We start from the raw sequence: 12,193 nt of genomic DNA, 5'->3' as shown, positions 1-12,193 counted from the left end.
AGCGGCTGTTGAGAATGGCATACCAATTCCTACACCTGTCTGAATTTTCTGCCTGGGAAAGACAGCTTCCTCCATGGCTGCTTGTGAGGAAAGTCAGAGTGTTAGGCTATGCTAAACGTAACTTTTTTGGAGTTTTTCCATTCGTTCAGAAAGACCAAGTTTAATATTTTTTAGTTCTTTGATCAAGATAAATCATTTCTGGTATGTCATCTGTTGTCTGTCACAGAATTGGCTTAGCAAAGGAGTAAGTAGACATAGTTGTGTGGCTTCTGTTACCTAGGAGGATGGTCAAATGGCCTTAAAGTCCCTCTTGGCATCAAGATGTAGAAGTCTCAGAGTGGTGCTTTGACTTTGGATCTTTAGGCTCAGAAATAAAATGAACAATAAGCAATAACAGTAACATCATGTATAGCTACGAACTAGAAAGTAGGAACAGTTGCAGGCTTCAGTGTCGTTTTATCCAGGAGGAACCAGAGAATGAAAGTTATCAATGAACGAGATTTGGGAAATGAGCACATTGCCTCATTACGCAGAAATTCTACTTTGTTGGAAGAAATGAGAGAGGAAGAATTTCTACAACAGCAGGCTGGAAAGTTCTTTCCACTGAATATAATAATAATAACAAACAGACATATTTTTGTTTTAAGTAGGAGGTGGGAGTTAACACAGGAGTTTATTTAGCAACACAGATTCCTGCACTTTGGTCATTTGTAAATGTTTGTCTCTTCTTTGAAAAGTGATACGGAAAAGAAGCAGATCCTGCCCTGTGAGGCAGTGCTCACTTCCTCTCTTCATCTCTTGTGGCCCTGTTCTTTTTGTGTGGGAGGTTCTGCGTCTTAATACATTTGCAGAGCACAGAGCACTGACTCCTGGAGAGGAGACCGATGCAGTAACTTTGGCTTCAGGATCCCAATATTGTACCAGATGTGCTGCTGCAAAGTGCTGGCACAGTGTAAAACACAAGCTGCTGGTTCAGGTCAGCCCTGGTGAGTTAACTTTGAAGCAGTAGGCTTTCTGCCCCATCGGCTGGCGTCTTCATTCCAATAACTAGCCACAAGAGCTGAAGGTAAGCATATATGTGATGTCATGACTTAATTTGACAAATACAAATATATATCCCTACCTGATCCAGATCTCATTTGTAACGCTGCTAGTGCCAGCACGCTTGTAATTACCTTATTCACCACCGTGGGGCGTGGCTTCAGTTGTAACCTGTCACAGGTTTCACAGGGGATAAGCCTGTAGGGTCCCACTGGGATTAGGGACACAGACCATCAGCAGGACACGACTGAGGGTTACACAGACATTCCAGGAAAGACACAAGGTTCCTCCTAGTGCAGGAAACAGTTTACTAAGGCTAGGTGTTGCACCAATCACATCAGCAGGACTAGCAAAGCAAAATGGGATAGTCTGTGCTAGAATCAGGGAAGAAACCCCATCTCCAGCCTGTCTCTCTTCCTTTGCATAGCCAGCATTGCACAGGCGTTTTACATTTATCGCCTCCTCTCCCCCATTTTTTCTGGCCTTTCTTTAATGCACCAAAGGAAGGAACTGTTGTAATTGTACAGCACATGATAGGTCTGACATCTCTAGGTGCTTCAGAATGAAAGATTACATTTTCACTGAGTTTTCTTTCTGTTTTGGCTTCTGTCTGAACCACTGCCTGTGAAAACTCTTGCAGCTCCGTATTATTCCCCAGAGGCACTGGCTGGCTGTGTCCTAGACAGGCTGTCCCATGTGAGCTATTAATGTGAAATCCTGCAGGACTTCTGTGACTCTTAATCCGAAAGGATCATGGGTTGTAGGACCAACCATGCAGGCAGGCAAGGACAGCTCTACCTTGATCTGGGAAGGCGTGTAATACATTTGTGTGAGAATAATCTACATCATCTAAAGATAAGCAGGACCACTGTCTCCTTCCTTCCCATCTCTGGGCCTGACACAGCCTTTGTTTCTCTTCCAAGGCTGTGCTAGAGGTTCTAACTTCCCCTACACCTGATGTGGCAGAGTGACTCAGTGCTGGCCAACAGTACTTCAGGTAAGCAAGATGGCACAGAAGCTGTCCCCCTCCTTCAGAGCTTGCTTTGTAGTACAGCTTGTGAGGCTGTGTGTCATTCCTTCCCTCCCTTCATGCTGCCCAGATTTTCATGTACCTCTGTGAGTGAAAACTACTCAGACAGGGTTCTCGCGTGCCATGGGCCGATGTGTTAAAATCCCCACCCCAAGTGTGTCTTCCTCCACTGGTGGACTTGTCTCACTACCTCCCTGCACAAGCGCAGTAAGACACTGATGTGCTGTAAACTCATCGGCAAATACCAGTGAGCCATAGAGACTATAAGTGCATGTTCATGAGAGTGAGAGTGATCATGGGTTGGAGGGGCCCCTAAACATAAGAAAACACAGACCTTTGTGTGCATGTTTGACCACAAGATTTTTACTTACACACTTCTGTGCTTGTGCATCTCTCAAGAGCATTTAAGACTCCTCAGGAACCTTCGCCTGGTTCAGCAGCAAGATTGGTATAATGCTGCTACGTTGTGGGTTTTTTCCTTTCCTTCTTGGAAACTTTTAATGTTTCTTTTGTTGTCTGACAATGACACAATGACATGTCTGGTTGTTTTGAGCTCCATTTACAGTCATCGAAACAGTATCAAATTTATTGAGCTATTATTTTTGTCTTTAAGTGGAACCTGAGGAAGGGAAAAAAGAGCATCTTCCAGAAGGCTTATGTCCCAGCAGACAAAGAACAACCCAAAGGAGCTCCAGCAGAGCCACCTGGAAGTTCTCCAAGGGCCCAGTGTCTCAAGGAACAGCAAAGAATTCCACATCTATTAAATCCCTGGCATCTCCTTCAAAGTGTGTTCAGACTAAGAAACAGACCAAACAGAGTCTCCAGGCCAAAACTCTCTCCACACAGAGTCTTCATTCAAGAAGACTTGAAGAGGAAAGAGAAGATACTTCTGCCACCAAAGACCCAATATTGGGGCGTGAGCCAAGAAGGAGGAACAGCACTTATCGCTTGTCTGCAATATGCAGGCAGAGGGAGACAGAAGACACCAAATCCATCTCGAATGCCAAAGAACTAGCAGCAGGCCAGCACCAAACACTGAGGTCTAGAGGGCCTGGATCTTCCTGGAAGAGCATCGAAGCCAGCTATGAGAAAGCCCAGGAGACCTGCAGCAGGTTAAGTGCCAAAGAGTCCTTAGCATCATTAGGGCCAGCTATGAAAGCAGAATGGAGGCTCCTTCTGGAGGAGAGAAACAGCTTGTCCCGTCCTCACAGCAAGTACAAATTTGCCAGTGCAGATGAACTTACCGGCGATGAAGAGGTATTGGAGGAGGCCATTTCATGTATCCTTTGTGGCAGGTTGAAGGCTGTTTTTATGGTATAGCAGGGGGCTGAGTGGGTGGGATATTAGCAGATATTAGCAGTCTCTAGAAGACATGTAGAGGGTTGGATTTGGGTTTCACACTACGGGGCAGTGACACATTCCACAGACAGCCTTTCCCATGTCTTTTTAAATTTTGTTTTTCCATCCCCCTTTCATTTGTAAGGTTCCTATAGCCAGGTAGAGTTCCAATTCAGCAAGGCAAAACAATGTGGTACCAGGACCCAGTCCAGGGCCCAACACCATCATCCTTTTCTGTTCGCCCCACACACATACCTTTTACCAGTTCTAGTCGTCCCATGCGATTACAATGCCTACAGAAGCTGCTGAGGGAGGTTCAAGGACAGATGTAGGTCCCAGGGATTAGTCATAGCTCAAAGAAATGCCAGGAGTTTGCTCGTTCCCTAAGGAACACGGACTGACTGACAGTGGTTCCTTGTTGTTCGTGTTTTCAGGAACGGCAAGCTCTGTGCAAGGCAGCATCACTCGTGGGACAGAAAAGACTCAGCGACAATACTGAAATGCTAGAAAACTCCTTGAACTCTATATCTTTTACTGACTACAACCAGCTGGGTTTTAACCTGAGATCAAATATCTTCCAAGGTGAGGGGACACACATACCTATGCCTGACCTTCAAAGCTGGTTCCATCTACCCTTTGCCTGGGCTCAGGGCAGCCACGCTGCTTTGGGTAGAGATCTGACTGTAGGTGATCCTCACTTTCTCCTTTTATTCCTTCTATCCACAGTCACTGCTTTTCCAGGCTGTGGTGCTTGAGGAAATGGAAGTTAGAGCCTTCCTTTCTATGTATTCTATCCCTTTCTTTTCTCTTCTTTCGTTCTTTTTTTTCCAAGGTGTGAATGTTAACCATCCAAGAAACTCTGAAATAATTGTCTCTAATTCCTGTTTCTCGTGTGCCAGCATGAGACGGGTTCCTTTTCCTTATACAGTATGTTCCATGACAAGACCTTGCTGGGTATTGAAGACTGCGTTGTCCTAGGTTTGTGCAGTCACACAGAAAGGAAGGATATCTTTCTCCAGAGAGTTCAAAATCATTATTGTCAAGGAAAGGGTACATACAATAAAAAGGAAGGTGAAGAGGAAAAATAAAGAGATTAAAATAAAGCCCCCTCAAATGGTTAAAAGCCAAAAGGGGGTAAAAAGAGAAGTCACAGTTGGGAAGTGTTTGTTAAGTATCATGTCAGAAAAGGAGCTCAAGAAGGCCTGGAGTGGTAAGATGGTGCTTGTTGTGGAGCTGTGCCGATGAATAGGAAGTTACTCACATGAATGAGGGGATTCAGCAGGAGGTAAGTGGGCACTTGACTAAAGAAAGGGCACTAGGATACAAATAAAGATGATATCTTGTAGTACCCTCTGTGTGTGTGTCATACTTGAAGAGGAAAAGCAGATAAGCTTCCTCCTGGGCGATGATGAAGCTATTATCCACTACCTAGCCTCTCACCTGATCGGAGATATTGCAGTCAACACATGCCTTTTCTTGAGCCCTTGCAACTGCTGGTGTTGCTCCGCTGCTCAATTCTAGGACTGCAGTAGGGAGATTTCTGCGTACAGTTCCTTATTTGCTGTTCCTTGTAGGTGGCCCACTGGAAAGCCGAAGTTTGATGAAAGATTCCTATACCCTCGATGTAATTCAGAAGGCAATCAGGGATCCCAAGAATTGTCACGGAAGGAGGACTGATGAGCTAGGTATGGCTTCTGCCAGGAAAAGCACATTGCTGAATTCCTGAGATGGGTGCTGCTTCTGCCAAGGACAATGGATGGGTTTGGGCAAAGGTGTAGGAGGACTAGAATTTGGCATTTTCGTGAGAGGAGCTCTATAGCTAGAAAAATCCTTGAGGGTTAATAGCATTAGAAGGGAGGCTGTAACTGGATTGTGATTTGCCTTCTTTACAGGTAAATGGCATCACAAGAATGCCCTACTTCTTAACCTGCAGAAGGCACTGGAGGACAATTATGGGAAGAAAAAAGGCAAGCCTTAGAAGATGAAGGTTGAGGATTGGAGTGCATTCAGCAAGGTATCTCTTTCCTCAGCCATCTAATAAACCTCTGTTTAAAGCACAACCCCGTTGCTTGCTTGTTGTCAACAGCAGATTTGTTGCAGGTGCTCTCTTCCCCTCTCAATTAGGATGTCTTTGGGGAGAGTAATGCGAGATAAATCTGTATGCGAATACAAAAAAAATCACTTTGTTGGTCACTGTTGAGGTGGGCCTGATTAGCGTGTGAGGCACGCACCCTTGCAGAGGGATGTGGTGGTGCGAGGGGTCCATTTAGAAATTCATCTGCTCAGCACACGAGGTGTGAGCAGTGTAAGAAGAGGGCAATGGGGAGGGGAGTGCGCGTGTGTGCAAACTCACGTTTGCCAGAAGGTTCGTGATACTTTGACAGCTGTCCCAGCAGTCCAGAGAGAGGTGCAGAGGGTGCACTGGGAATGAACCAGGGTTGCCCAAGCTCCTGAATGCCGCCAACCCCTCCCCACCCTGAAGGCTGTAAAACTCCCACACAGCGAAGTTTCAGAGCTGTATGTACACAGCAGCTGGACACACCAAGCAAAGAGCCAGCTCCCCATTGATGCTTCCAAGCTGAATTCAGGCTCTCTTGACAGAATGGTGCACCAAATGGTGTCCACTCAGTAACCTGGGCACAACTCCGTATGATTGGCACCAGATGCCTATGTGGGGTAGGAAAGGAGAGTTCTCTGCCCACCGCTCTAGTTTTGTCATTATATCTGCCACATGGAGGATGTCAAGGAAAGTTCTTAGCCTGACAGGGAGCAGCAGTAATGTGTGAAAACAAATGGATACTCGCTTGAGAAGAGGAGGCATCAGGGTATTCACTGAAGTCCACACTATTTGCAGACCAAGCCAACACAAAAAAAAAAAAAAACCCACAACAGTTTATCCCACTTAAAGGGAACAGGAAAGCTGCAAGAAGCCCCAGGACTTCTCCAATCTGCAAATCACCCCACAATGTGAACGGACCCTTACTGAAGCTCTCATAAGCCTTACTTGCTCCTGTCAGCCCTTTCCCTAACTCAAATATAAATGTCTCTGAGGGAGAAGCACACGCATCCACCATACAGTCTGCACGATGTGAAGTTCAGAGAGTGTATATGGACAGCAACCAAGGACCACCCAAGGGCTTGAATGATGTAAGGCATGCAGGGTCTTTAGGGTTTCCTGATGTGTTTTTCTCACAGTATTTAATGTCTGCTGCCTTCCAGCTCCAAAGTGCAGTACTTTGGTGCAGCAATCACAAAGTACATTCCTGGGAATAGCGATGCCCTAATCTTTCACGTCTGGTCCCAAGCTTTCACCATTTAAAAAGACTGATACATTGCTCCCTGATATGAACTGTTTTGGGGCAGAATTAGGATTGTTACTTCACTCTTCAGTGGCTGGGGATTAGATAACAATATGCTGACTTCGTAAAAGTAGTGGAGGAGGTTAAAATGTAACTAATGATAATCAAGAGATAATCATTTTCCACCACCAATAATTAACCATTTGGAATTCAGATGTTTCCAGGCACATATCCAGGTCTTTCAAATTAAGGAGACTGGCCAAATGGCAGCTTGTAGAAACCTCTCTGTGGGTTTTCCTTGTACATCAGTAGCAAGTCGCTCCTGTCTGAGCACACACCACTGAACAGCGCAGCTCTGGAGGAACACTCTGTTCTCTGTGTTGCGTCCAGTACTGATGGCCAACATGACTCCAGGTACATAATAAATGCTGCCTTCTGAGACCACAGCAGGTCCTAATCCAGAAAACGTGGATTTGAACAGAAATCTACTGGCATTGTTTGGCGTACTGGAAGCAGGCAGCTCAGGGCTTAGTTAGCTAATGAACGAAACATAACTTCTGGGTTGAATCAGCACATAGATTTACAGGTCTATTTCTAATAGATGTTAGAAATAGACATTAGGGCAGGCAGACTGCTGGATTGTGGTACAGCTTGGAGCAAATGCCTTTTGCTACCTGTGAAAGGCTCATGAAGCCACTAGACCAGAAGGGAAACAGACTGAAAGGTCTTGTTGGTGCTCTACATTCTGCCATAAGCTGTGTTGTTTGCCTCCTGCAGTAGAGTAAAGCCACATTTTACAAATTAAAATATTTTTATAAGGACTTAAATAGTAAAAGTAGCTGGCATTGTATAATGCACTGAAATGGGTGATGGCTGTTTGATGCCAAATGTACATACTCATGGCAATCCCCCTTCGTCTTCTTTGCTTTGCCAAATGTTACAGCTGAGCTGGGAGCAAACACTTTCTCATGGGTGGCACACTGAAAGCTGTAGAGATAACTGGGATATAGCTTTCAGTGATACAGTGCAGCTACTGGAATCAACCAATACCTGAAGTCTGTGAGTGCTGAACAGACTAATTTAGCCAGAACCTTGGCAAGGAGCATTACCCTGTGTGGCACTCTGTGTTGACTGGAGTGCTTTGGATACTCAAGCATGCGTATCTAAAGCCAGCTTTGGACTCTCAAAGTATCGTGTCAGATGCAGTTAGACAAGAACAAGGCTGAAGTAAATGTTCACTGCAGCTGAAATCACCCTTCTACCCATTCCTCTGCTCTCAGCAGTTGCTTGTTTTGTGCTGGTGCTGACGCTTCCCTGCCCACACTCTGATTCAACTTGATAAACCAGCAGAAAATCAATACAGTAGAAAAAAAAAGAAAGTTAACAAGTTAACAAATTAGGTTTTGTAAGCAAAGGACCTTGTTGCGGGCAAGGCGATGAGTGATGGGGTATGCAGATGTTAGGGAAGAGGAGTGGAAAGGGAGTGGGGGGAATGGCCTTTCACTGCCTTTTTTATGCAGTGAGAAGTTAGTTGGCTTCTGCTATGTTGTCTCACTGAACCGAGCGCTTTGCAACATGGGTAGCCTGTTTTAAGTGATTTTACAAGGTCTGATCATTGGGTGGCAGCTCTGAGCCAACGTTTTTATCTGACAGGGCAGCACTCGGGGCGGGAGGTGTGGGGGGGGGAAGGATTCTTTTCTGGTTTAGCTAAACCAGTCACGAAAAATAGCTGTTTAAGAACTGTTTCAGTCATCTATAAACAGCCAATGCATTTGAAGTATAGATCATCATACTATAGCAATTTGAAGTAGAAGAGACCAATTGCATCCAAGCTTCTGCAGCACTCTCCTCATACCTTCTAGTTTTTCTTGCAGCAATGGGTATTTCCCAGTTTGGGCTTATGTGTCCCTGCAGTTGAGGCACAGATCATTTCGCAGGATATCAGTTTTAATAAAGATTTCCTATTCTTCAGCCAGTCTTTTTTTTTTTCCTTTTTTTTTTCTTTTCATTTAACCCTCTGACTTCTGCTTTCTTTTCATTTAACCCTTCTGCTTCTCTCATGCTATCCTGTATGATTCAAACCTTTGGTATCTCCACTGTGAATGATTTTGAATGACTCATTAAAGACATGGTAACAAGTGTAAGAACAGGAGATAGTCACTGCAAGAACTCTTACCAGAGTCTTCAGCCTGTTATTATATTCAATCCTTTATGCTGTAAAGCTTACACTGAAATAAAACTTAAATTCAGAGCTACATCTATCGTGAGGTAAGCCCAGTATTCCTAAAAGAATAGAGTACTTACTGCTGATCCTGCCTATAATGGGATAAAAGAGAAATCCGGCGCTGCTTGAAGTGGCTAGAGAGCACAACAAAGAGGGAGCAAGTGAATTGACTTCAGTGGATTTCACTCTCAGGCACTGGGGTCGAAATACAACTGTCTCTTAAGTTTAAAGATATTTAAAACATTTATCCATGAAGAAAGAATGGTGTTTTGAGGGTTAGGAATTACCTGTGGTGTTCCCCTTGACAGTGGTAGAGCAAAGGAGGCATGGAGCAAGAAAGTAAAAAAAAAAAAAAAACAACAAATGCTGTGTTCCTCAGGGTTCTCTTTGGGTTTTGTTTGACACAGACTTCTCTCTGAGCATCTGAAACGTTGAGGGGGCAGTGTGGGACTGTGGACAGAACCAAGGCTTCATCGGCTGAAGCTGCCAAGAGCAGCGGTGGGATCGCTGCACTTGGAAACAGTAAGAGAGGTTTAAGAGCAACATCTCCTTCCAGATGGACAATGGGCAAAACAGGGAAGTGGGCTACATTACCAAGATGCGTTCAGGTTCTACTGCTGATTTTAGTAAACAGGCCTACCGGCATTGGTGCGGAGTTGCTGTTTTATCCCTTTTAATAAAATTCCTTTTCTTTTAAACCCTTGGATTCATTGCTCTCAAGCAGGAAAACTGATTAGCCAAGCTCATTATGTGCCCAAGCAAAATAATTTTCTTTTCCTATAATCTGAGAGGTTTGAACTGAAATTGATTACCTATTTTTAGAAAGGAGCCCTAGCTAAATCTAGCGTCTTCACCTGCCAATCACACCTATCAGGGGAATGTGAATCAAGCCTCTCTAGGTGCAGGTAAATGGGAATTATGGCCTGTTCCTTTTACCAAATACATTAAAATAACTAATAAAGGGGTAGGGTTGCTTGAGATCTTTCACCACGTTGGTCTAGAAGCTGGAGAGGAGAGGTAGCATTTGTGGAACAAAAATGGGTTTATAATGGTGTCATTTTTCAAATTTTTGTCTTCATTATCTAAGATCCCTACAACTCCAGCAGGCTTTTCTGAATCTCAAAACTGGCTACTTTCCTTTCCGCAACAGCTTTCTTTAGTATTCTGAAGATATGAATGACCTCAATATTCTGTGCATTGTCTTCCTTGCCACTGATGGATCCATCATCAGGTGCAGGCTATCAGATCATTTTAATAGATTTACAGAACTTATTTTTTTGGTGTGGTGGGTTGACCTCGGCTGGCTGCCAGGTGCCCACTAAGCCACTCTATCACTCCCCCTCCTCAACTGGAAAGGGGGAGAAAAATATGATGAAAGGCTCTTGGGTTGAGATAAGGACAGGGAGATCATTCAGCAGTTACTGTTGTGGGCAAAAGAGACTTGACTTGGGGAAATTATTTTAATTTATTGCCAATCTGAAATCAGAGTAGGATAATGAGACATAAAACCCAAATCTTAAAACACCTTCGCCCCACCCCTCCCTTCTTCCTGGGCTCAACTTCACTCCCAATTTTCTCTGCCTCCTCCACCTGAGCTGCACAGGCGGATGGGGAATGGGAGTTGCGGTCAGTTCATTACACATTGTCTCTGCTGCTTCTTCCTCCTCACCCTCTTCCCCGGCTCCAGTGTGGGATCCCACCCATGGGAGACAGCTCTTCACAAACTGCTCCAGCATAGGTCCTTTCTGTGGGGCACAGTCCTTCACGAATGGACTGCTTCAGTGTCGGTCCCCCACAGGGTTACAGTTTCTGCCAGGAGTCTGCTCCAGCATGGGCACCTTTCCATGGGGCCACAGGTCTTGCCAGGAGCTTGCTCCAGCATGGGCTTTCCATGGGGTCACAGCCTCCTTTGAGGCACATCCACCTGCTTTGGCCTGGGGTCCTTCATGGGCTGCAGGTGGATATCTGCTCCAATGTGGACCTCCATGGGCTGCAGGGAGAAAACTTGCTTCACCATGGTCTTCACCACAGGCTGCAGGGGAATGTCTGCTCCAGCACCTAGAACACTTCCTACTGCTCCTCCTTTTTCACTGACCTTGGTGTCTGCAGAGTTTTTTCTTTCTCCTATTCTCATTCCTCTCTCCCAGCTGCTGTTGTGCAGCAGTTTTTACCCTTTAAGTATGTTGTCACAGAGTTGCTACCAACATTGCTAGTTGGCCAGGGGCAGGTCCATCTTGGAGCAAGCCGCAAGTGGTTCTGTCAGGCACAAGTGAAGCTTCTGGCATCTTCTCACAGAAGCCACTCCTGTAGCCTCTAGCCTCCCTGCTACTAAAACCTTGCTGCACAAACACAATACACTTGGGGATCTTTCTGACTCATTTGCATCTTCTTACTGCGTTTCAGGTTGGGCACAGGGTAGCAATTGCCCATAGTGGAGGAAAAATGTTATGGTGCTGCAGGATTAGATATGATTGCCTAGTTCTCCAGCACAGGTTCTTTGGACAAAAAAAAAAAAAAAAAACCAACTCCTTTTCAAAAAATATGTAAGGACATTTCTGTGGTTGAGGGGGGCCCTACCACTGAACTGGACAATGGTTTATGTCTAAGGAAAAGGAAGGGGGGTATGGAAAACCCTCCCATTGAACCAGTCACAGTTTGTGTCTAAGAATATAGAGAATAAGGAAAGGAGTGTTGTGGAGCTGGTTATGTGATCAGGGACACCCTCCCATCACGAGGTTCAGAGTGGACCCCGTTGCTCTCTAAACTCCTTCTCAGAGAGGAACCTTCGTGCAGCTAGATCCACCATTAGTCCCAGACCTGGGCCACAGTTTATGTCTAAAGGTATATGTTGTGGTGGTGTCTAACTTCCAAACTCCTTGTGGTTCTTATTAATCTTACCCCAGAACCCTCAAAGGATTTTCACTGGGACAGTTTCAGAAGCCCCATGTTAGAGTCAATGGTTGCCTGTCAGAGCCCTCTCAGGGACTTTCACTGAAACAGCTTCACAAAGTTGCAAATATGGGTAATTTATTAAGGCGACAGATGTAACAAGTTCAGCATTGCTGTTGATAAATGCACCGTCTCACACAAATATAAATTTAAATAGGTATGTTTGGGTCATCCCAAAATATTAATGTATATCTCTATCAGCTACCATCAACCAAACACACAATATAACAAGTAAGCACTACAATAAGGAAGCATAGATTAAGTAAACCCTACAATAAGCAAGATAATTGAGTGTCGCGATTCTCACCAAGA

The 12,193-nt window shown here is 44.9% G+C and overlaps 1 protein-coding gene across 1 annotated transcript; it reads left to right on the top strand.

Moving 5' to 3' along the window:
• The first annotated feature begins 1,967 nt into the window (after positions 1–1,967).
• On the top strand, positions 1,968–5,469 carry CIMIP4 (ciliary microtubule inner protein 4). Its single transcript, XM_086468779.1, has 5 exons — positions 1,968–2,038; positions 2,685–3,328; positions 3,844–3,991; positions 4,984–5,094; positions 5,302–5,469. The coding sequence occupies exons 1-5, from the start codon at positions 1,999–2,001 to the stop codon at positions 5,385–5,387; spliced, it is 1,029 nt and encodes a 342-aa protein (XP_086324905.1). The 5' UTR covers positions 1,968–1,998; the 3' UTR covers positions 5,388–5,469.
• Positions 5,470–12,193: the final 6,724 nt, after the last annotated feature.

Source organism: Leptosomus discolor, chromosome 1, assembly GCF_034619465.1.
Source record: "Leptosomus discolor isolate bLepDis1 chromosome 1, bLepDis1.hap2, whole genome shotgun sequence".
In the NCBI taxonomy this organism is placed as follows: domain Eukaryota; kingdom Metazoa; phylum Chordata; class Aves; order Leptosomiformes; family Leptosomidae; genus Leptosomus; species Leptosomus discolor.
Note: the sequence above shows the minus strand (reverse complement) of the source record. Positions and strands in the feature narration are given on the sequence as shown.